The sequence below is a fragment of the Muntiacus reevesi genome, chromosome 6, assembly GCF_963930625.1.
Source record: "Muntiacus reevesi chromosome 6, mMunRee1.1, whole genome shotgun sequence".
NCBI classification, from domain to species: Eukaryota; Metazoa; Chordata; class Mammalia; order Artiodactyla; family Cervidae; genus Muntiacus; species Muntiacus reevesi.
In genome coordinates, this window is record NC_089254.1 from 49,230,452 (window position 1) to 49,255,975 (window position 25,524).

Consider the following 25,524-nt stretch of genomic DNA (forward strand, 5'->3'; position numbering starts at 1 on the left):
GGGTCTTAGATTTTATACTGAATACAGTAAGCTACTGGAGATTTTTAAGCTGTGTGTATGTATGTGTGTATGACAGTTTGTGTTTCTGTATCACAAAATGACCAAATGAGTTAGATTGGGGGCAAGAGTAAAAACAAAAAAACTATCTAGGCTAGTTCAGGATTTAAATAATGGTTGCTTGCACTGAGGTCGTGACAGTGAAAATGAAGCAAGAGTTCAAAAGCAAGATATTAGTGAAGATGGAACTGACAGAATCCAGTGAATTAATGATAAAAGAGAAACCGTCCTAAAGAAAAAATTGCTCATGTTATATGTTATATCATATGATATTTGTCTTTCTCTGTCTGACTTAGCTCACTTAGTATGATATTCTCTAGATCCACCCATGTTGCTGCAAATGGGCTTATTTCATTCTTTTTTTTTTTTAGACACAGCAGTGATTAATTTATTTAAAGAAATTTTATTTTATATGGGAGTATAGTTGATTAACAATGTTTTGTTAGTTTCAAGTGTACAGCAAAGTGATTCAGTTATACACACGTGTGTGTGTGTGTTAGTCACTCAGTCGTGTACAACTCTGCAACCCCATGGGCTGTAGCCAGCCAGGCTCTCCTGTCCATAGAAATCTCCAGGAAGGAATACTGGAGTGGGTAGCCATTCCCTTCCCCAGGGGATCTTCTCAACCCAGGGGTAAAACTTGGGTCTTTTGCATGCCAGGCAGATTTTTTATTGCCTGAGCCACCAGGGAAACCCAGTTGTACATATACCAGTATCTGTTCTTTTTCAAATCTTTTTCCCATTTAGATTTTTAAAGAATATTGAGCATAATACCCTGTGATATACAGGGAATTGTTGGCGATCTGTTTTAAATATAACAAAGTGTGCATATCAATATGGCTCTCATTGTGTATATGTATATGTATGTGTATATATATATACACATACACACATCTTCTTTTTTCCTTTATCCATTTTTTTCTGTTGATGGACATTTAGGTTGCTTCCATATCTTGGCAATTGTAAATAATTTGCTGTGAACATTGGGATGCATGTATCTTTCCAAGTTAGTGTTTTTGTTTTTCTTGGATGTTTGTCCAATAGTGGAATTGCTGGATCATATGGTAGTTCTCTTTTTAATCTTTTGTAAAAACTCCATGCCATTTTCCACAGTGGTTGCACCCATTTCCCACCAAGAGTGAGGGTGGGTTCCCTTCTCTCCGTATCTTCTCCAGCATTGGTTAGCTGTGTACATGTGATAGTAGCGATTCTGACGGATGGGAGGTGATACCTCGTTAAGGCTCTTATTCGCGTTTCCCTCCTGGCCGGTGATGCCGAGCATCTTCATGTCTGTGGGCCATCTGTATCTCCTCTTCGGGAAAAGCTTATTCAAGTCTTCTATGTATTTTTCAATTGAGTTGTTTCTTTTTTGATGCTGAGTTGTATATTTTGAATATTAACTTCTTATCAGTCATAATATTTGCAAATATTTTCTTCCCTTCATTTGGCTGTCTTTTTATTTTGTCGATGGTTCCTTTGTTGTGCAAAAGCTTTTCTTTAAAGTCACTTCATTGATTTTGCTTGAATTGGTGGCATAACTTTGGCCAAGACATGACATGCTGCCATGGTCAAAAGCAGGTCTTCACACTGCATATGAGAAATCGATTTGCTGGATAAACACAAATACCAGGCTGCATTACTAAATAATGAGCCTCAGTGCGTGCTTGAGAGCCAAGCAAGAGGGACACTGTAAACCACATGAAAGGAGTTTCGGGGCAAAGAAGTTAGAAGATTCCTTTGCAAAATTTTATTTGGAAGTGGTAATGGTTAATTTTATGTGTCAAATTGACTGGAGTGTCCAGATATTTGGTCAAACTTTATTCGGGGTGTTTTCATGAGGATATTCTTGGATGGGATTAACATTTAAATTGGTAGACTGAGGAAAGCAGATTACCCTCTCTAACATGGGTGGGCCTCAGCTAATCAGTTGAAGGACTGAACAGAACCAAAAAGCTGATCTTTTTCTGAGTAGGACAGGATTGCTCCTGCCTGACTTCCTTTGAACTGGAAGACTGGATTTGTCCTGCCTTTGAACTCAAACTGAAACATAGGCTTTTCTTGGGTTTCAACCTGCCAGCTTTTGGACTGGAATTATCCCATCAGTTTTCCTGTAGCTTGACTCACCTGCAGACCTTGAGACTTTTTAGCCTCCTTAACTTGTGTGGACCAATTTCTTACTCCTGTCTCTCTCTGTACTTTTGTTATATATTCACATGGGTGTATTTCATATATATATACACATCCTATTGGCTTCTCTGGAGAACCCTGACTAATACAGAATATCTTAATGTAAACTTAGCCAAGGCCAAAATAAATTACTTCTGAAATGTACATCTTAAAAAATTCCAGTTAAGAAATGGCAAAGAGTCAAAGCATAACTGCCTCCCTGAATGTGTCAAATACCAATGGAGAAAGTTATCAATCACATAAAGTTGTTAGTGGCTCAAATTAGGTGACAAGTAACAAAATATTGACTAAACTTCTAAAGAAATATTTATTAATTATAACTTTTATCTGAAGTAACTCATGAATGGCGATGACCTTAAAAGAAAGATCCCAACTAAATGACTTTTAATAGTTGAAAAGTGGAAGACGACCACCCCCCAAAACATACTACAAATATGTACAGACTGTATGTACATGCACTTTACACACACACACACACACACACACACACACACACACACACATACACACCACACTATGGAAATCAACATATACAGGCCTATTTTGGGGAAAAATAATAAATCTGACTGTTTAACTATTAAACATTTTTATTGTGTAGACTTATTACAGGACATGCAGGTTAAAAAAAGTGTAAAATATCAGTAAGCATATAAAAATTTCAGCAGTCTTTTGGACCAGCACTTGATTTGCACAAGAGACTAAGCATCTATATAGAACAGACATGTCTTGGGATACACAGTTTACAGATTGAATCACAAAACAATTTCCCAAGTGATTTTCCTCATATAAAGATAAAAAAATCTTTGTACTTAAAAATTATTCAGTATAGTACATTTTCAGTTATGTACACAGTTTAAAAGTAAAACTATGTCCATGCCAGTGTCTGTTTTAATGCAGAAAACCTAAATAGGTAATAGGTTGGCGATTAAAGTGCCAGGAAAACTGGAAGAGGCAAAAAAAGAAACCAAGCAGAATTCCAACAGGTGTATGGAAATAAAAGCATAACTGAAAGTTAAAAATAAAGTCCCCCAGGGAAGAATCTTACTATGAGCAGGAGGAATAAAAAGCTTTTGGATGTACCAGGCAGCTTTCTGTATGACTCAGGTTTACAGGTAAAATTCCTCAGTTTGAATTCAGAAGAATTTGAATTTATTCCAGCAAAATTACCTCCATCTTTTATTACTGCCTCCTCCCCCATCTTCTCTCTGAGCAAAGTGATGCTTGGCTTAAGTCCAAAGCTCATGGCAGGGGGAGGGGCCATGTGTCACAGCATAACAGACGGTTGCAAGTGCTTTAATTTGAAGGGGTCACATTTGCAACAACTCTGACAGTCTCACACAATGGCCTCCATTTTATGAGCCCTTCCCCGGAGGCCCACTGATCAGCTGAAAAGGGAACACAATGTTCAGCCACTAAACCACCCCAGTGATGGATTAGTTTGGAGTCAGGAAAGCGTGATTATTCTTGAAAATAAACGAAGCTGAATAGACATGCTGACCTCATTCAGCTAGTGAGAGGCAGGGAAAGTTGGCTTCCACTTCTGCCAGCCCAGAGGGCTTGGCCCCATTTATTCACCTTAATTCATTTAATGGGGCTGATGTGGACCATATTCAATATGGATAAAGATGTTGTGTGATCAAGTACAGACATGAACTTCATCTGATCCCATATCTTAGAGTCAGAAATAAGTGTGAAGAACTAGGTAATGGATTTTTCTAATTTTGGTTTTCAGGAAGGCTGCTGACCTAATGAAAGTTGATGAGGTGGACCCTATTTTAAAAGGAAAACCTGAAGAACAGGAAGGCACTTAGGTGTCATCATCTATATAACAAATATCCAGGCATAGAAGTATCTATCACAGGTTAAAATTTCAAGAAAGTAAGGCAATAGCTCTTGTGCAGATTATGTTTTCTAACTTGATGAAGATCACTAGATCCCATTGAATCATTACAGTGAGTGGCAGCAATTCACTAAACACTTCAGAGGGAAGAGTTTGCTTAAGACTGCCAACATATCTGTACACTCAGTGACAATAGCCTGGAATACTTGAATACTTCCCTTACCATAAAATGATCGACATTTTAGAACAGGCAGTTGAGGTTGTTAGTTCTTTTCTTCCTTCTCAGTTCTTTGTATTTCTCTCAAGTTATCTTTCAACAATAGGTTCACATCTCAGCCAATAGAACAATGATCCAAATGAAAGAAAAATATTTTAAATGGGTTGTAAAAGTTCAGACAACCCCCAACATAGATGAAATAGAGGAGAAAAATAATAGTTATGAAAACTGAGAGAGTGATATCTTTGTTCTGAACCAGGAAATTCATTCATATGTTGTTGCTGTACTAGCAACTTGAAATTGGCACTGAGAAAATTAAAAGGGAAAAAAGAATCATATATACTTCTATCCTTGAGACGTCATTTATATTTCTTTCTGCATGTTGATGCGGATATTGCTGAATATTTTGCCAATAGCCTCAAATAGCGGGTCACAGAAGGTGTGGACATAGATGGAATAGACACGGCTGATGCACTGAATCTCAATCAGGAAACTCTTAATGCACGGTACAACTGCCCAGATGTGCAGGAAAGAGAGAATGGCAAAGTAGATGCCCCAGATGAGTGCCATTGGGATGCCAAAGAGGGCAGACAGCAAACGGTAAAACCAGTACTTTGTCACAGTGAAGGTGGTGAAGCTGGCCTTCCAGATGCCGTCGAAACTGTGTGTTCCTTCTGGTTCTGCAATCACATCTTCAAAATCAATCTGAAAAGAAGAAGTGACACAACATGAGCTTGAAATAGAAGAAAAAAGAAAAAACCCATTTCTGAGTATGCATAAATATATATTAGCTTTTATGTACAGGTTCTGTGTAAAATGCTTAAAGGCACCCAGCAGCGTCAGCCTCACTTGGAATTTGTGGGAAATGCAGATTTGGGTTCCACCCAGACCTCTAGGGGTAGTGTCAAGGTGGATTTCTAACATGTTCTCTGGGTGTCTCTTTGCTATGTGAAAGGTTGAGAACTGCTGCTCTAGGGAAAACTAAAGGGATATGATAAAATTCTTGCCTTCGGAAGCTGTGGTACATATACACCATGGAATATTACTCAGCCGTTAAAAAGAATTCATTTGAATCAGTTCTAATGAGATGGATGAAACTGGAGCCCATTATACAGAGTGAAGTAAGCCAGAAAGATAAAGAACATTACAGTATACTAACACATATATATGGAATTTAGAAAGATGGTAACGATAACCCTATATGCAAAACAGAAAAAGAGACACAGAAGTACAGAACAGACTTTTGAACTCTGTGGGAGAAGGAGAGGGTGGGATGTTTCGAAAGAACAGCATGTATATTATCTATGGTGAAACAGATCACCAGCCCAGGTGGGATGCATGAATCAAGTGCTCGGGCCTGGTGGGCTGGAAAGACCCAGAGGAATCGGGTGGAGACAAAACCCACTATATATGACAAAACCCACTGAAAAAAAAAAAAATTCTTGCCTTCAAGTAAAGCCCAGCAACATGGATAAGTATACTAGGCATAAGTATACTTATATATACTAGGCATAGTATACTAGGATAAGTATACTAAGTATACATTCAGTAAAATGTAAATAACATGACCTAAGTTAACTGCATTCCAAGACAACTACACAAACAATGTTAAAAGGTAGTTGGTCCTTATGTACTAAGTCACTTCAGTCATATCCGACTCTTTGCGACCCTATGGATTGTAGCCTACCAGGCTCCTCTGTCCATGGATTTCTCCAGGCAAGAAAATGGGTGGGTTGCCATGACCTCCTCCAGAGGATCTTCCTGACTCAGGGATCGAACCTACATCTTACATCTTCTGCATTGGAAGGTGGGGTCTTTACCACTAGCCCCACCTGGGAAGCAGTTCATGACTGATTATCAACTCTCCAACACTCAGCTGGTAGAATATCTTCAGAAAATTAGATCATTGTGGGCTCTGAGGATTCAATAAATCTTCATGGTGTGATGGGATTTGAGCAGGGATTGGAAAATGGGGTATGACTTGGAAAGGAAGGAAGAAGGGATCTGGAAAACGTTGTGAGCAAGGCCCCAGGACAAGGAAGGATGATGCAGTGAGTGTCCCAGGCAGATAGACCTGTGTGGCCACGACTGAAAAGAAAGGTTAAGGCCAGGCTCAGTTTTACTTTATATACAGTGGTGATGGGGGTGGCGGGGGGTGGGGGGTAGGGCGGTGTCTGTTGAAGATGTTGGAGCAGAGGAATGCAGCCACAATCCAATTCAGTCGTTTACCAACATGAATTGATAGCAGTGTCTAGGCTGGGGGAAAAGGAAAAGAGACTCAAGGCAGAAAGATTCTTGCAGTATCCCAAGTTTGAGATGGCAGGGCCAAAACCGGAATAGTGACCATGAAAAAAGAAAAGAATGAATTTCAGGGATGTTAAAGGAAGAGTCCCCAGGACTTGGTTACTTCAAGGATAGGGAGAGAGAAAAGCCTCAGATGAACTTTGAGCTTCTAGAGAGAGTTGTACATGCATGCCAAGTTGCTTCAGTCGAGTCCAACTCTTTGCAACCCTATGGATCATAGCCCGCCAGGCTCTTCTGTCCATGGGATTCTCCAGGCAAGAGTACTGGAGCTTGTCTGGATTGCTGCTTAATCTGGAGCTTTAAGGATTAAAGCCATGCCCTCTTCCAGGGGATCTTCCTGACCCAGGGATTGAATCTGCATCTCTTATATCTCCTGCTTTGGTAGGCAGGTTCTTTACCACTAGCACCTCCTGCGAGGCCCACTACAGGTTGAACTTGTCTTTATTAAAAACTTTACTGTTTCTTCAATTCAAAAACTAAGTTCTCTTTTAACATTTTCTTAACTGCCTTCCTAATTTTCTTCTTGGTGTTAATGTCACCTCTGCTCTCTTTAGGGGCTTCCCAGGTGGTGCTAGTGGTAAAGAACCATCTGCCAGTGTAGAAGACATAAGAGATGTGGGTTCAATCCCTGGGTGGGAAGATCCACTGAAGGAAATCGTGGCAACCCACTCCAATATTCTTGCCTGGAGAATCTCATAGACAGAGGAGCCTGGCAGGCAATGGTCCATAGGGTTGCAAAGAGTCGGACACCACCAAAGCAACTTAGCAGCAGAAGCAACACCTGTACTAATCCCTTTTGGTGGCCACTAGGAAATAATCAAATTAGTTTGTAGTCATGTAGCAGTTAACTGTTACTAACTGCTTCTACGTGCATTGTCTCCATGTGATCTAGGGTTTCAAACTAATCTGGGAAGGTAGGTTGTCATTTTCCAAAAGAAGATAATAGATTCAGAGACATAATGGTGGCTTGCTAAAGTCAAACGCAGAGCAAAGGTGGGGACAGCATGCAAGCCTGGCCCCTTTCCCAATAGCATTCTTTCCCACAGAATTAATTTTCAGGAGCTTTTATCCATCTGGAAGGATTATATAGACTAAACTGAAGCATGGGGTAAAAAAATTACCACCAGAAGTGTAGGACAGAGCCAGTTTGACTGCGGAGTGGTGGCAGCTATATGAAGGAATCTAATGTGCTTTGAAATATAAACAAGTTGATGACTGCTAGCAGCAATCCAGGCAAGCTCAGGATTAAGGAATGAGGACTTATGTGACTCCATGGAGCCTCTCAGTGCCAAGGAGCCACTTTTGGTTAAACACAATAAACTTCTTTTGGAAAAAAATACATGATGCTTACCAATAGTTAAGGTTTATTTTCTAAAACATTCTGTTTCTTGATCTGTTGTCCAGTGTCTTAAGAATATGTAATACATAAAAAAGGTATGTCCATAATTATCTAAAGAAGTTAAATAGATTTATTGTTGTTCTAATGTTTCTTTCCCTGTTTAGATCTAGACTCAGAAGTAAACATTTGTGTGTTTTAAAAGATTATTCTAAATGTGTGGCAAGTCAGATCAATCTTTTAATGAAGTTTCTGTGCAGGTACTTGTTTACTATAGGATTTTGCTCTGGTACTGGATTTTCCCAAAGCTGTTAAAAATAAAGGTCTGTGCTTTTCCTTCAAAAGGTCCCCAAATAATTTTATTTTAAAAAGATGACCCTATTTTGTAAGAGGATTTGGTGAAGTCAAAATGAATGCACTAGAGCAAGGTATTCTTAATCTGAATCAAAGGTTGGGCAATGGTGGTCCATGAATGCCCCGAAGTGGGCACTTAATAGAGGAAGGCCATCACTTTTATAGAAAATAGAGAGTCTATTGCCAAGAAAGGCTGGTAAGGACTTTACAAGAACCGAGGATTCCTATCTCTTTACAGAACAAAATTTAAGCATGTTTGCCTACAGATTCTTTTCCAAGGGAATGGATAGTTACTAACATTTGTTGACTGGCTATCATGATCAAACGCTGTTCTCATTTAACTCACAGCAACTCTGTAATTTATTATTGCCATTTAATAGAAAAATGTGAAGTTTAATAAATTGTCCAGGTAAATAAGAGGTAGATTTTAATTTCCAATCTGGTTTGAAAATTACTGATTCTTTCTTTTAATACCACATTGATTAAAAAATATTTTTAAAATTTTCTCTAAGGCAATTAATATTTCATAATTAAAAGGCACATTGACCAGAAAAAAAAGAGAGAGAGAGAGAGATTATTGAGTTTAACCCTCTGGTAACTGTAAGAATTCCCACAGCCTGGTCTCTGAGAACAGTGTTAGGATGAGGTCATACACATATATACACGATTGGTCCTTAGTGAAGATCTATAAACATGTGCCATATGTGTAAGATTTCTTACTGATAATTTAACTTTTCTAAGCATAAATATAAGTGCCTTTTTTAGTGAACATTTTGGAAATTCTTAAGTTTTGTTTTAAGTTGGTTAGAAAATTTGAGTGGCTACTTTTTTAATGCTTTCCAAAACAGCAGTGAGTATGATTTATCTTCAAATATCCAAGTGAATTTAGAGCAAGTCTCCAGGGGTGGAAAGCAACATGACAAAAATAACATGTTATATAAATATATTCCTTAGTTAGTTGCTGCTTTAGTCTTAAGAATGTAACGTGGCTTAAAATAAAAGTAACATCAATTAGATGCAGTTGAAGAGAGAAAAGGCAGGTTAAAGAAACACAGTGAAACCAGAAATAATCTTTAGTTTCTCTCTACCTCCATTTCTGCAACAGTAATAGTAATATCGATAGGTGTTTGTGAGGAGGACATGAGAAAATTTATGCAAAGTGCTTGGCATGGGGATAGAGCATTGCAATATAGTAAATGCTCAATAAACAGCATTAAAAATTACTTGCTCTGGATGACTATGTTTTTAATAAGCAATTGAAATAAGAGAAACTATCAGTTGCAAAGTACATGGTGGCTGTAAATTCAAACCTCATCAGTGCTTCCAAAGAACTAATTTCCATCTATAATCATCTTTACCACAACCTCTGAGGTACATGCCATTATTCTCATTTTACATAATGAGGCTACTGTTGGAGGTTAAGAAATTACCCAAGGTCACATAGATCATAAGTGACAAAACTGGAAGTTGTCCTTCTTCAAGTCTAACTTCCTTTTGCTTTTGTATACCTGGGACTATAAGCTCTTCTAATAGACCTATTTGCTTAATTTTCACCCAGAATGATATGTTTCCTAAAACATTCACATTTTGATTATTAAAGAAATTACTCTTGTTAATGTTTCTATTTTAAGTTAGGACATCTAGTAACTAGGATGTTTTGCCTTTTTGGTACTGACTGAATTTCCATGGCCCTGCACATCATGTTCTCACAATCCTGGGCACCCAGCCAAGAACTCTCTCTCTAATTGGCAGATAAAGAAACTGAGGCACAATTTAAATGGACCAGACTTCTCAAGGTCCCAAGTGAATCAGTGGAAAAGCTGAAATTAGAACTCTAATTTCCTGATTCCCAGGCCTAGATCCACTCATGCCCTCACACTATTTCCCTACAAATGTACATCTTTCTCCTTATGTCCCTTCTCTGCCTACCCCATTCCTATCTCTAGGTCTCCTGTAAGTCTCTCATTGTCTTCTAAGACATAGACTTGAAATATATCACTGTGTGAGGTTAGGAGAAATGTCCTTTTCTCAACATAAATATAGACATTTCTGTATACCTATATAGGGTGAATAGGTGAAAACTGGAGGGAATATTTTGAAAAATATCCTTATTTTTGAAACATTCATAATTGATTGAACCCAAAAAAATTCTGTTAGTAATCAGTCATTCCATTTAAAGGCAGTTCACAAATTTCATCCAAGCATAGTTGCCTTAGCAGATTCATAGATATTTAAAGCTGAAGGGATTCTTAAAGAAAAGGAGATCCATTTGAGAGAGAGAAATTGATGGACAAAGCTGTTAGATGACCAGATCAAGAACAGTTTTCCACTTAATGGCAGGTACAGGCTTGGAATTCAGGCTTAGAAACTTTCCTGAGCTTTTCCACTACTGACTGCTATCACCACACACCCTCCATCATCTGGATGCTGCATTCCATAGCCAGTGGAAAAGGTGATTAGGCTTGTATGTAGAGTTGAACATCACTGAATGAAAAGTGGTGCCTTTTTCTGATTATCTCTAGTGTGCTCATTGTTCATATGCATCATCGGTTTGATTTATCCCTCATCAAAGCTGTCACTCTGGAGTCCCATTCCTCAGGGACATGACCCTCTCACCCCTCTAGAGGAAGTCTCAGAGCAGGTGTTACTCAGAGCGAACTGTATTTGCTCCCCTAGATTTGGAGCAGAGCAAGAATTAGAGGTTTCCTTTCAGACAAACATAAAAGTCAAGACATGCAGGTGCCATTTAGTTTCTTAGAATGGGGATGCCTCAGATGAGGTTGAGCTGCTCCTCCAAGAGCTGATTTTCAGTTCTGTAAACTATGGAACAAGTTGCCCTTCTGGCAAGAATCAGACTTCAAAATCAAAGGCATAAATAAACTTCAGTATTTGTATGTCTTAATAGATGCTTTATAAGGAGTCAAGAGTTTATGTTATTAGATTTTTATAAATGACATTAAATACTTTTGTAAAACATTGACTTATGATGCTACAATTTTTGAAACATAAGTTAGCAAAAATCTAGCAGCAGACGTCAAGAAAAGCAATCTGTCTCACTGTGTTTTAATAATAGTGGTTGGCTAGTGCAGTAAGTCATTTTGTTAAATGTATGTGATGGAAATATTAAAAAAATTTTTTTCCAGGTACACAGGATTAAAAAACATGGGCTCATTTTTTTGTCTCAAAATTTCGACATTTTATTTCTGAATAAAGAATTTCCAAGAAGGAAACTTTAAGTACATTTGGGATTTAATAAGCAAAGATGCTTGCCTGTTTCCATGGGAAAATATCATTTTAGATTTTTGTGAAAACTGTGATAAAATTATGAAACTGTGATTATACTGGCTATATGGAACACATAAGTAATAACAAACAAGATGTTTATAGAAGATGTGTGTTGTCTTCCTGACACCCACAGTCCCACTTTTCTGCCAGTGAAGCTTCATTTGTTCAGGTCATGGAAATAATTCTTTTATCTTAGAGATAAGTTATAGATGGTTTAGACTTGCCATGATAATCTTAATCTCCTTGTCAAGCGGTCAGTTTAGAGTAGACATGTGACTCTGTTCTAGCCAATGAGATTAAGTGGAAGTCTGCCGGGCTAGACTTCCAGAAAGCTTTATCTTTCTTATGAAAAGAAACAGAGGCATTTTGTATGGCCCTTTGCCTTTTTCCTCCTACTTAGAAAATGATGTATTGCCTTAATGTAGAGAAGTCATGTTTTGACCATGAGGTGACATATATAATTAAAAGACCAAGAGACTAGAAGATGCTGCTTTTGCTCTGCCAATCTACTGAAACAATTCAGTAGCTATCTGCCTCTAGACTTCTCCTTATGCTTTTATTTTTAAGCCACAGCTATTTAGATTTTCAGTTACCTATATCAGAAAGCATTCTGAAGTGATATAGTAACTAACACTCTTTCTTTTTGGTTAGCATAGTAGGTGTACAACTCCTCATTTAGAAACCTAAGTTCAATTAGTAACTTCAGAATCTTTTCAGCACTACTATACTCTACCCACAGAATATACTCCCTAACCTGTTTCAGAAAAGTTTTACATTTACCTTTAGTTTTAACAAACCATAAGTAGGATGATAAATTGACAATAAAAAAAAACAAATTCATGTGTTCTGTGATAGACAACATCTAAGATGGCTCCCAATGATTCCCTCCTCAACTTCTTGGTATTTATGCCTTTGTGTAACTTACCCCCACTTTAGAGTGGGCTGGATTTGTTGACTTGCTTCTAAATAATAAAATGTGGCAAAAATGATGGGGTTGTCACTTCCATGATTAGGTTACAAAAGACCATGGTGTCATCTTCCTTCCTTTCTTGCTGTCTTGCTTGCTTGCTCTGCGGGAAGCCAGGTGCTGAGTTGTGAGCTGCCTTATGGAGAGGTGTGTGAGGAAGTTAACTGAGGCAGAACTCTAGCCAATGGCCAAAGTCCTCAAACCAGAACCCTGGGAGGAACTGAATCCTACCAGTGGCCATGTGAGTGAGCTTGGAAGTAGGTCTTCCCCAGCTGGGCCTTGAGACGAACTCCAGCCCTGCTACCTGGATTAAAGCCTGTGAGAGGACCTGTCAGAGCCACTCAGCTAAGTCCCATTTGGATTTCAGACACACTGTTAGATGATTTAAATATTTGCTGTACTAAGCCACCGAATTTTGAGGTCATTGGTTATGCAGCTATAGATGACTAATACAATTCTAAAACAAACCACCTTTATTTTGATGATCATGTTTTATTTTCCATTATATTATTTTTTTGTTATATAATTCCATTTTCATGCTTATAGAAAAATATACACAATGAATGTGTATAAATATCCTGCAATTTGGTCCTGGAGCAAAGTCCAGAAATATATGAGAAGGAAAAACAGCATTTTAGACTTTCAGCAATTCATATTAAACTGAATATTAGAAACACTGTACACAGTTGATAGTGCTATCAGCTCATGTTGCTAATGTGCTTGGATTTCTACCCAGATATGCACCAAAGACTAAGAGTCAGCTCCACCTTGAAGACATGCCACTGAATCTGGACTTTTGAATATAATGTGTTGAATGCACTGGCACAGGGGTAGTGTGGCAAAGGTTAATGGGAGGGAAGGAGGATACCTGTTAAAATGCAGATTCTTAGGCTCCTTTCAGACTTAGATCACACCCTCTGGGTGGGCCTGGTGAATCTTCTACAAAAAAGTGAACCTAGTGAATGACAACATCTGTATGGATTTAATGACAGCTTCTTTCTGTTGTCAATACTCTTTTCCCTCTGTGCCTGGAAGCCCTAGTCTGCTTCCTGCTTCTTTCCTGAAACTCCTCCAGTGCTGGCTGGCATATGGAAGCTTGTGGACAAAGAGTGAATGGAAATCCTCTTGAAAAGCTTTTCCTAATTCAAACCTATAAATATTTATTGGACAAGGATGAATGACTATTATTTATTATGAAAAACACAAAAACTGGCAATAGAAATCCTGATTTTTTTTTTATGATTTTAAACCCAGTATAAACAAATGAATGTTTTAAAAATCGGATATGTACTTCTAAAATCCTACCCTACATGAACCAAATCCACACATGCAGAAAGAGGGTTGAAACTAATTTCAAACTCCCCTCAGTGTTCCCACACATATTTCCAACATGTTGAACGGCCTTTGAAGTCAGTGGAATAAATGTGGTCCATGAGTGTGTGGGTGTAGACAGGGTTGAGAACTAGCACAATTAAATGTTACCAGAACACAGGAACTTGCCCTAATGCCTATGTGTTTCCTCAGGGGCAAGGGCAAATATCCATTTGTTTACTGAACTGAACTGGCATCATTGAGGGGAAAAAGCAGCAGTGAAAGCTGCAGTGTTCTTGCAGCCTCGACTGAAAAGAGGAGGCCTGTATTGTATCCTTAATGCTTGTGATTGTTTGGACTTCAGAGAATCTACACAGAGAACTAGGAAGAATTTAAACCAGGGGTGGGAACACTGAAGCGTTGCTGGATTGCCTTGGGGTAGCAGGTGCTAGGCAGCTTCACCCTGTGGGAGAGCAGTGGGCTGCCTTTGGACCTAAGGGGAGAGGGCTGCATTAGCAGTCAGAGTTTCAAATTGGAGGACGGGAAGGTGGGTATTTGCACACCTCTGTGAGTGACAGCAGTGGGCTGGGTGTACAGGGCAGAGTGCAAAGGGCACCTGCAGTCCTGGACCTGGGCCTCTAGCTGGAACCCTTGTCTCTCCCTCTGGATTGCTTCTCAGACATTACAGAGACCTCAGAACAGACATTGTACACATTTAGTGTCCTATTTCACTCATCTGCTTCTCTTCACAAACTTGTAAAGTTCTAGGCTATTTTCATAAGAATAGGAAATAGTCTTTTATTTCCCTGACAAGAAAAGGTCACTTAACTAATGAATGAATGGAGCAAACCAGGATCTAGGGCAAGTTGGTGTCCACTGCACCCATCTTGGTATCCTCCACAATTCCTAATAGTATTATGCATACATTAATTAGCAAATATTCCATCAATATATATATTTTAAAGTTGCTATAAATAGCCATTGAAAGGATGTAGGCATACATTAACCATCATATTATCTACTATGAATTCTAGTCCTGACTTCACAAGTACACTTTTATTTATTGATTTTTTTTTGGTATCCTATTTTATTCAAAATTATATTCTTTTTTTACCATAGCTCTGTAATACCATGATTTGATTAAAATGAAGTGGAGGGCAAGTTACTTGAAAGGCATGGAAAGCCTACAGAGGAGGAGGCAATTCAGACTCAAAAGTTTTCAGATTTAAGGAAGAGTGATTTAGAAAATACTGATTATGTTGCTGCTTGGTTGAGTTTTGCTGCAATGATCTGAATAACTATAATTGTACCGATCTGGCCCAAAAGCAAGGGGTGTGCACTAGAGTGGGCTGAGGAGGGCAAGCATAGGTAGAAGTAGAAATAGTGGCCCAGCTCTTCAGAGAATTAATAGAGCACACCAGTGTGGATGAGATAGGGTGAGAAGAGTGAATTTGTCCTTTGGTGTCTTTAGCCTCCACTTTTCCGTGTGTGTGTGTGTGTGTGTGTGTGTGTGTGTGTGTGTGCGTGTCCCCAGTGGATGAGATAGGGTGAGAAGAGTGAATTTGTCCTTTGGTGTCTTTAGCCTCCACTTTTCCGTGTGTGTGTGTGTGTGTGTGTGTGTGTGTGTGTGTGTCCCCAGTGCAGGAGGTCTACAGAATAATTGGTACTTTAGAATGAATTTAGGTGACTATGTTGTCTTTCCTGGCAGAGTCATAGGGAGATGCACAGAGTAAGGCAGAGCATCATTTCCAGTTGCCCTTTGTTGTGTTATTAATGGTCTTAGGGCATGAGTGTGACATATATATTCTGAGTCAAGAGATTTTTAGAGGCTTTGGAATAGCAATAATGTACATAATAGAGTACTGTGTCTCAATGAGTTCACATCCTATATGTGAGGACCTTCAAAGCAGGTGTTATTTCCCCCATTTTACAGATCAAGAGCCTGAGCCTCAGGGAGGCTGTAATCAGTGACTGAACCAAACACAGGACTTAAGTCTCTTGGATCCTCCATCATACCACTTGCTTTAATCTCACACCAGTACTCATTCTGTTTATGAAACCCTGCTCATTCAAATAGTCAGAGTAAGAATTTCGGAATCTATGTGCTCTGGTTGCTCTCCCTTGCCTGCAACCATGCTTTTCATCCAAGTGAACAGAAAATGCTGTCCTGACTCAGCAAACGACCATTTCTAACAGGACAGGGCATGCACATCCAAGTCAGAGGCTGGGGCTGGCCTACTTCTGCTATCAAACCTCCATGTTCAGCATTACCTTCATTCTCCAGCAGCCAAGTTCTTCTCTGCTCAGGACCCCCTGAGTCATCTGACCATTGATTACAGGGTCCCCATTGCCTTGTCTCCTCTCTGTGGCTTTTTCTAGTTAACCTTAACATTGGACTTTTCCCTGTTCTGTTCCTGTAGGGTCAGTGGTTCTCAAACATTAATCCACTCATTTCTTTGTCAAAATGCAGATTTCTGGGTACTAAGATTCTGAATCAATTGTGTCTGAGGGTAGAGTCCGGGTGTGTGTACCTCTTCCCTCATTTTGATACAAGTGGTACAGGGAAGACACTTTGAAAAACAAAAAACTGTTTGCTGTCTTAGTTCTCCACTGAGAGGATTAAATATCCTAACACTCCGATCTAAGTGGGCATGACAGTAAGTTAGTCCTGTGTCTCTCCCTACTGTTGAAAGGCAATATGGTAACATGGTTGATAGCTTGGGGCCACTTTGGATCTCAGCTTTGCTAAGATTATTAAATCTCCCTGTGCCTTAGTTTCTTACCTGTAAATTGTAGGTATAATAGCATCTATTTCATAGGATTATTCTGTGTATTAAATAACTTAGGCAAAGTATTTGGAACAGTGTCAAGTCAATACTACATTGGGAGCTTCTGGCCCAGGCACCCAAACCAGGAGAAGTGGGGAAGTGTCAAGGGTTTCAGTAACAGTGTTGGAAGGGTGGAGGAGCTCTTTTGGAATGAGAGGCTCTCTTGGCATTCCTGATACCATTTTGTGCAAGTGGGTGCTTATTCTGCATTCTGCCATTGAGCAAATAAGAGTTAGTTCATCTCTTGTGTGTGCATTAGCCTTCTGGAATTTATTATAAACTTGACGCATACGTGCCCTGGGGGAGAGGATGCTCCAGCTGACTGAGTTCATGGATGTGTCTGAAAGTGGCAGCAACATCAAGTAGACATGACTCTTTGCTTTAGATTAATTCCTTTTTGCCTTATTCTTCTTTTCTTTTCACCTTTAGCCTGAAGGGAGCCACCAGGTGTCTCCATCTTTTGTTCTTTGTAGGAGGGAGTATAAATGATCCTTGGGTTTGTATTAAAGTTAAATTTCCCTGTTTTGATAACAAAAATATACGTGCATAGTTTACATCCTGTTGTGCCTTGAATTGTGTTCCCCGTCAAAAAATATATTGAAGTCTGAATCCTCAGTACCTTGGAACATGACCTTATTTGGAGACAGGATCTTGTAGATGTAATTAGGATAAGGTCACACTGATGTAGAGTGGGCTTCCCATCTGTGATGGCAGGTATCCTTTTAAGAAGATGGTGTAATGTGAAGACACAAGAAGGCCATGTTATTGATTGAAGTTATGCAGCTGAACACCAAGGAATGCCAAAGATGGCCAGAAAACCAGGAGAAGTTAGGGAGAGACAAGGATGGATTCCCCTGCAGGTTTCAAAGGCACATGGTCTTGCTGACATGTTGATTTTGGACATCTAGCCTCCAGAACCATGAGACTAAATTTCTATTGCTTTAAGCCCCTAGTTTTTGATACTTTTAAAGGCATTTCTTTGAAATGAATATACATCCTTCTGAAATTGTTAAAAACTGTCCTCGATGATGAGATGATTTGGGGGTTCCACAGCATTTTTATACCTCCTTGAGTAAGCTGAGTACTCTTACTTCTGGGGATCCCAGGCAGGAACCTAAAACCATGTTTGGTGGACCTGAGACCAGTTGACCATGAGCCTTTTTCAGGAATCTGGAACCATCTCTCCCATCCACATGGTCTCACATTTTCATTATTACAAAAAGTACCTAGTTTCAGATGGCTTGATACAAAGCAGGCTGCATGTGTTTTGATTCCTTTTTTTAAATTTTCAGGCTTCTGGTATTGATTTATTTGGTGGCACTTGTTGATGTCGAGTATTACCAAATAAATGACATGGAACAGCGAACAGTGTAAAAATAAGCCAAGCAAGGGCTGGTGATAGGAGCACTGAGACTAGAGCGCTGAACTTGAATGGGGGAGGAGTCATACCTTGGGGGAGCTTATGTTTGTTATCCTTGAGAAGTAGCTACTTCCTTCAAAGTGGTGGAAGCTTACTTCCCAAATAGAAAGTCTGTACTGTTTAGTGCATGGAAATCTTGTTTTATCCAAGCATACAATGATAAGGATTCATCCAGAGGTCTCACTTGGTCACAAAATTCTGTGTTTACCCTTGGGGGTTTGTTATTCTTTAAGCTTTAGGGCAGGTCATAGGATAAATATGAATGATTACCATGCTAAAGAAAATAAAAGCTCTTTCCATTCTATCAAAGACATAAGAAATGGAAAAGTCTTCACTGTTTTCAAGCTACCCATTGGTTCACGTAGACATTTGTTTAAACCAGAGCTTTTTAAACACTCTTAACTTTTTTTTTTTCAGTTTCTACAACTCACTTCCTGATGGCAGATGTTGTTTCCTACTATTCACTTAAGTCAAACTACGGTTACTAATAGCTTTCATCTTACTTCACTGCTGGAATATTTTTCCCTCCAGTGCTTCCAGTCTGTTTATTAAACAAATAGAAAATGAATGAAATAAATCTCTGCAGGTTTGAACATTGCTTGGCTAGTGAGGAAAAGGATTTACACTAGGGTCCTTGTGAGGCCTAAGCAAGGATGATCACAGCCCATTGTGTGGTTCCCAAGACGCAACTTCCAGTCTCTCATACAGGGTTTCTCCATCTGGGCACTGTTGGCATTTTGGGTCAGCCAGTTCTTTGTTGCTAGGGTGAGGGTCGGGGGGCTGTCCCAGGCACTGTAGTGTGATTCTCAGCATTCCTGTCTTCTAACCACCAGACGCCACTAGCACCTCCTAAACTGTTACAACTAAAAATGTCTCCAGACATTGCCAAATATACCCTATTAGGGGAGCAAAAAATTATCCCTGTTGTAATCTGCTGCTCTAGAAAATCAGAATACGTATTGATGAGGCCATAACCTAAACTTTAGAAACATTTATAGCCTAGAATGCTTGCATATTTATTTCAGGCACTTTTGGTTTACAGTACTGTGGCCTTGTGAGTTTATTCAGTAGTTATGAAGTACTTACTCTTTGAGGATGAAATAAATGAAATGAAGAAACAGAACCTAGATAGGATCTATGATTTGGGTATGAGTTTCTTTGAAAAGGGGACAGTGCAAATAAAACAGGGATGGCTTCTGGCTGCTCAAACCTGCTCAACAATCATTATCAAGGAGGAGTGATGTCTTTCTGTGGTACACTTCCTTACTTTCAAGGTAATAGAATCACTTTTTTTGCCCCTCCCCAAATCACTAACCTCTTGAATTTAGACCAGACCATTTTTTTTTTCATCCAACCTATCCCACACTTAGTTAATGGTTTGATTGTGTGTGTGAGGTTATTTCTGCTGCTAGACTATAAACTCCCCTGGAATGTAGTACATACTAAATTAATGTTTGTTGAATAAATGGATAAATTAATTAACGCTTCCATTTGCCAAGTTATATTTCTCTCTTTCTGCTATTTATAAGAGCACAAACTTGATAAAATCTCCTTTAGGAAAGAAAGTTTGGAATGTGTTATTATCTGGCCAGGGGCTAGTGATTGCATTTGTTGACTGCATTCTATTGTCCTAATGCAGTCATAGTAATTTTGGAAAAAGAATGATCAAAGACAGGGAAGACAGATCTATTCAGTTTTTGTTTATCATGAAATTTAGGTTGAAACCTACAGAGTTAGATTTAGATTTAAACCTATACTTTAGCTTAGGGAGCTGATGAGTTCCCAGAGAATATTCAGGGCGTCTGGAATTCGAACAAATTCATGTTTTCCTTCAGATTCATATAGCCGGGGTGCTAAGTGATGGGATTAAAATCACATAGGGTCTTAAATGCTGAACTTTATATGGGTCTGAGAGAAACAGACTCTTTATAGCTGGGTAATGGGAAAATCTGATTCAAAGTCATAGTGCTTCTGCCCTGTAGTTCTTAGTCATCTGATCCTATTGCTCACAGATGGGCTGTTGAAAAGAACTTCAGAAATGTGGCCAAATGAAATAGGTGAATTTGACAACTGTCAGCACTCAGAAAGTCTGAGCATTTTCTATTTAGCTAGACCTTATTAACGCCATTGCTTTAACTTAAGTTGCAAGTGATGATGCATTCTTCTGTTATGTGAACCAAGAGGAATTGGCTGGTTAAAAAAAATAAAAAGTACAGAAAGTTTGTAACCAACTTTGGAACTGACCTATCTTGGAACACAAACAGCCAATTTGGAGGCATGGGCAATAAAAGGAAAGACCACAGAGTTCTGAACTCAAATGAGAAGGGGAAATGAACTCCAGTTCTTGATCTTCTTCAGGACCAAATGTTTGTTTGTGGTATATTTGTATTCAGCATGCCATCTGTTGATAGCTCAGTATTTCAAAAATGATTAATTAAGTCCCACAGCCTTAATATTAAAAGTGAAAATGACAATTGGTAAAATCTAAGAAGAAGGTAATAAAAATAATATTGATGAGGGGTCCTCCACCCTTCTCTCTGCATGGACTTCTATGTGCTTTTATAGTGTTCCACACTTTTATAAATACTGGTTAACTGGAATCACAGAATTTTAGAAATAAAAAGTGACTTAGCAATCTTCCAGTTCAACTTCTTGATTGCTATAGATGATGAAACTGCTGCCCAAAGGGTCCAAGTGACTTTTCCAAGGCTCAAGGTAATACTTGAGGTCAGTGTCCAAGAGAGGGCTGCAATTCAGGTTTCCTCTGAGACTCAGTTTCCCCATCTGTTCTGAGGAGTGATTGGCATCAGTAAAGTACTTCTTAGATGACTTGGGGTCTCTTCTCTGCGCCAGGTCTGGAGAAATGTAGGACACTGCCATCCCTAGGTCCAGTGAAGCTTCCTGTGGCCTCTACACCATTAGGAGAGAAACCAGGGCATGTCAGCGCCATTCCTAGTATATGCCTGAACCATGAACCCCAGTTAAAAAAGGAATGACAGGGATGATGTTCTGATACTCTTAACCAGCTGACCTTCCTCTTGGGGAGAATAGAAAGAATGAGCAAAGGAAAGGGAAAAACATCAGGACTGAATTACATAAGTAACACAGGATTTATCCTATGTACAGTCTATCTTATATAGCTGCTAGAGCAGAGTTCCAGAAAGGATTTTTTTTTAAATAGGAATTTGAGTGACAAACACCATATTCCAATAAAAATTCTAAGGACTCTGCCGGATGAGGACCTAAAGTGATAATTTTCCCACTGTAGTGCTTATAGTTTTGTCATGATGCATGGTTTTATTATAGAGAAATTCTGAGTTGAAACTAGACTCAATTCCAGCTGTACATTAGAATCACCTGGGGAGCTTTCTAAAAAATAAAATTAATAATACATAGGCCTAGGCCCCATCCTAGACCAATTCAATCAGAATTTCTAGGGATGGGGCATGCACAACAGTATTTTTAAATGTTCCCCAGATGATTTGCAACTAGTATAAAGAACCACTGGTCTAAAGTCACAAAACAGCCACCCTCTGCAGAAGCCACACTGTCTCATGAGTTTAAATCACAATAGGGGTTTATACAAGCTGCAAAATTGTGTGAATATGCAATGTGTAGGAGGGAGTGGATGGGCAGGCTTGCCATAAAGATAATGTTTCATACTGACCTTTTGGAACATACAATGCATGCATTTTTCAGTGTTCTACTTTCAGATGTTTACACTTGCATTCTCAACCACTGTTAACACAATGCCACATCAACTCCTCTTTGCCCCCAAACAAACCAGGTATCCTGCAGGAATAGAGGAAAGTGTTCATATATATGCCTAGGCTTAGTTATGAGACTCTGTGTCAGTATTCTTAAACACCAAATTGTAATTGCAGAGACAGAAGGATTTGAGAAGCTACATAGACAAATGAGGAATTTAACACACAACTGTTACAAAACAACCTCTTGTGACACATTCCTGGGATTAACCACTCATTACTGGGAATTTCTTCTCCCACGTAATCTAATGTGTGTTGTTTTTTTTTTTTAAACTAACTCTTTCCTCCTTTTTTCTTGTCCTAAGTGGTGATTGCATCTGAGCAATAATTCCCTTGTAAGTCTCATAAGATCCCAGCAATAACTAAAAGCAGCTGACATTTTATGTTCCCTTTCAACTCTTCTAACAAATTGCCAGACAAGACAATCCCTCCTCAGCCCTACCTGGGTGTTTCTCTTCATCCCTATCTCTTTCCTTTTGCTCTTCTATAGGATCTTTCCAGCATCTCCACCTCCCTCATAAGCTCAAACCAGAACCCATATTTAGTAAGTCTGATTCGTAGGAAATAAAGTAGACAATCTTTGTTTATGACTTTTTTTTGTTGCATTCTCCTTTTGAGTCTATTTATTATATTTCCTTTAAAATATCATTAAATTATTGAGATGTTTAATGTTCAGAAATAATTGCTAAGACTTAGTTTGGGTCCCCTGTTGCCCAAGGTGTATCGGACTTGATGGATTCATTCAAGGGTGTATGTTTACAATAGTGATTTTCACCCAGGAGATCTTGGTCCCTTCGCGGCTAGGGAATTATTACAAAGGGTTTCCATATCCATTGTGTTCACCAAGCATCTTGATTTTCCACATCACAAGCTCCCAAAGAAATACCAGGAGAAACCCTCTCCTGGTATTTTCTTTTCCTTCATATTTTTGCCTATTTGTTTCCCATTTTGTAGCTATATGTTGTATTCCTAGTCTTTTAACATTATCTCACTTTGTATTGGTTTTTAATCTTACTTGTATAGAATATTTGTAACTTGCCAAAAATCACTTTGATATTATTTTTAATCGTAGATGTTAGCAAGGCTGTTATAATTCATGTCTTTTGTAAGTTGAGAGTCCTCTTAACTTGCTCGTGCCACTCATTGATAAAATGGTAAATGTGCTAAAACTGTGTTCTTGGCTGTGTATTAGATACCAGTCACATCTAAAATCCACATTACACATCACCATCCTTTTTTAATGGCAGCTTTCTAGTTCTACCTATGCTTAACTGAATAATGATTTATATTATTATTTAATTGATATTAAATTATTAATAATTATATTAAATTATTATTAATTTGTATTAAATTATCCTGATTTCCTATACTTTGTTGATAGGGAAACTATTTGGGATCAAACTGGCATGTCTTGGGGCTTCCCTGATGGCTCGGATGGCAAAGAATCTGCCTACAATGTGGGCAACCAGGTTTGATCCCTGGGTTGGGAAGATCCCCTAGAGAAGGGAATGGCTACCCACTCCAGTGTTCTTGCCTGGAGAATTCCATGGACAGAGGAGCCTGGTGGGCTACAACCTATGGGGTCGCAAAGAGTTGGACACAACTGAGCGACTGCCACTGACATGTCTTACTCTTATCCTTGTTATAGTAAATCCACCTGGTATCACAGGAGATGAGAGACAGAAGTGTGTCTGGGAAAGGAGCCAGCATTCACTTGGCCCAGATATCAATAATGAAACAAATGATGTCTGACTCCTAGAAATATTGAAGTGTTTTGCTCACTTTTGTTTGGTTTGTTTTGTTTTGTTCTGGTTTGCTCCTGAGAAGAGATCTGAAATCTCTGAGAGACCACCTATGAGGTACAAAGAGACTTCTGTGCTGTCGAAATGGTAGATTAACAGTCACCACCTCCCAGCTAGTAAAGTCTCATAGCTCTGTATAATTAATATATAGAAGTAATAAAATGAAAGAGCAGGAAGACGAGGCTTGGGATCTTCAAAGCTGTTGTCTTCTTTAGGCTTTGTTTTTTTCTTCAGGTTTTGGGTTTTTCTTCAGGGCTCTCTCCTGACCGAGTCATTCCTCTGGTGTTGACCCCTGTAATTGTCCAGAGGTATATGGGGAGTCTGAGAGGAAGTCCTCCTACCCCTCTCTTGGCAGGGGGGTTCTCACGTAGCCTAAGACCCGACTCTCCGCCTTCAGGCTTCTGGCCGTGGGAGACAGTACCAAGCCGCAACAGTGGTATCGCCTGGCATTCTGGGAATTTGCCCGCCCTGCCTGCCATCTACTTAGGAGATTCGCCCTATCCTGCAGGCCCTGGGAGACTGTCCAGGTGTCTTAGCTGCTTATAGGAAGGCTCAGGAGATGCATATTTGTGTCCTCTTCAAACTGAGGATTAAAATGAATTTTTAATAATAAATATATATACATGTTAGAATGAGTTTTCTCTTTACCTGAGATAGAGTGAATGTTTTTGGATTTATTTCTTAATTATTTGGATATGTTTTTCCTTATAAGGCTTTAAATGTGGCCACCACAGAGAAAAGGAACAAAGGAAGACAGTGACATAATCCTACTGTCTTTTCGCTCACTTAAAACATTCAGTTAAAAAAGAAATTTCAGATTCTTTTCAGCAGACTCAGTTCGGCATCCATTTTCTGATAGCAGACTCAGTGGGGGCCCTGGGTAAGCACTGGGCAGCCAGTCCAGGGAGACACTATTCTGTTCCGAAGGACTCACACATGATGTGGGTAGAGAAGAGGGGAGACAGCCATGAGGATAGAGAAGCTGAATGCTTAGAGGGCTTTGATACATGCTAAAATAGACACAAAATCACAATGTGGTGGGAGCCAAGAGAAGAGAGGATCAGTGCTGATGAGGGCCATCAGGGAGGACTCAGAGAGGCCCAGATATCCGAGGTGAGGCTTAGCAGGTGGCTGTGGTTCTGTCAGGCAGGTTCTGGTGTACCAGGATGCATGCAGGCTCCATGCATGGTGCAGAGTAAGTGCTTCCTAAATATTTTCTGAATGGACTTTCTGGGAGCACTTTATCTGAGAATGACTCTCATTCCTACCTTTATAGCTAGAATAAGAGAAAAGTTTACCCAAAATATTTTGGTGAACTGGTGGTTGTTAACTGTTTAAGACAATTTCTCCCTACATATTAATAATAAGCCTGACACTAAGAACACGTGAGAAATAGGGATCTGTTGACCATCCAAAATAACTGGCAATGAAATCCAATGAATGCAGTTCCATTTCCTGAACATGTCTTGGTATGCCCATTTCCAGCTATATATTATTGCTAATAATATAGAAAAGGCAAACAGTGAGCTATGATTGACAGAACATTTTAATTGTTTTTCTGAGAGATTAATGGTGCCTTCTAAAATGCACTATTAAGTCTGTTCCTTACTTCTGGTATTTGTTTTTGAGAACAATTACGTAATTACCAGAGAGGAAGTCTCAGAGAAACTTCTTTCAGGATTAAATAGGCATTTCTCCCACCAGCATAAAACCTAGGGGTTTTCTCAGCTGTTCCTTATTTTTACAATGTATTTCTATAATGGCATGAATATCTGTAGAAGCTGAGCAGACAAACTGAGAACCTTAAATGAAGCTGTTAAATGCAAAGTGCATGTCAAGACCTGCTTCA

General features: G+C 39.1%; 1 protein-coding gene across 2 annotated transcripts in view; it reads right to left on the reverse strand.

Annotated features, from left to right (window-relative positions):
- Positions 1-2,813: 2,813 nt before the first annotated feature.
- CAV1 (caveolin 1) overlaps positions 2,814-25,524 on the reverse strand; it is a 34,458-nt gene continuing 11,747 nt past the window's right edge. For both annotated transcript variants that reach the window (XM_065939924.1, XM_065939925.1), the window contains exon 3: positions 2,814-5,006. In XM_065939924.1, coding sequence (XP_065795996.1) covers positions 4,665-5,006 — 342 coding nt within the window. In that variant the 3' untranslated portion in view covers positions 2,814-4,664. The remainder of the gene's footprint in view (positions 5,007-25,524) is intronic.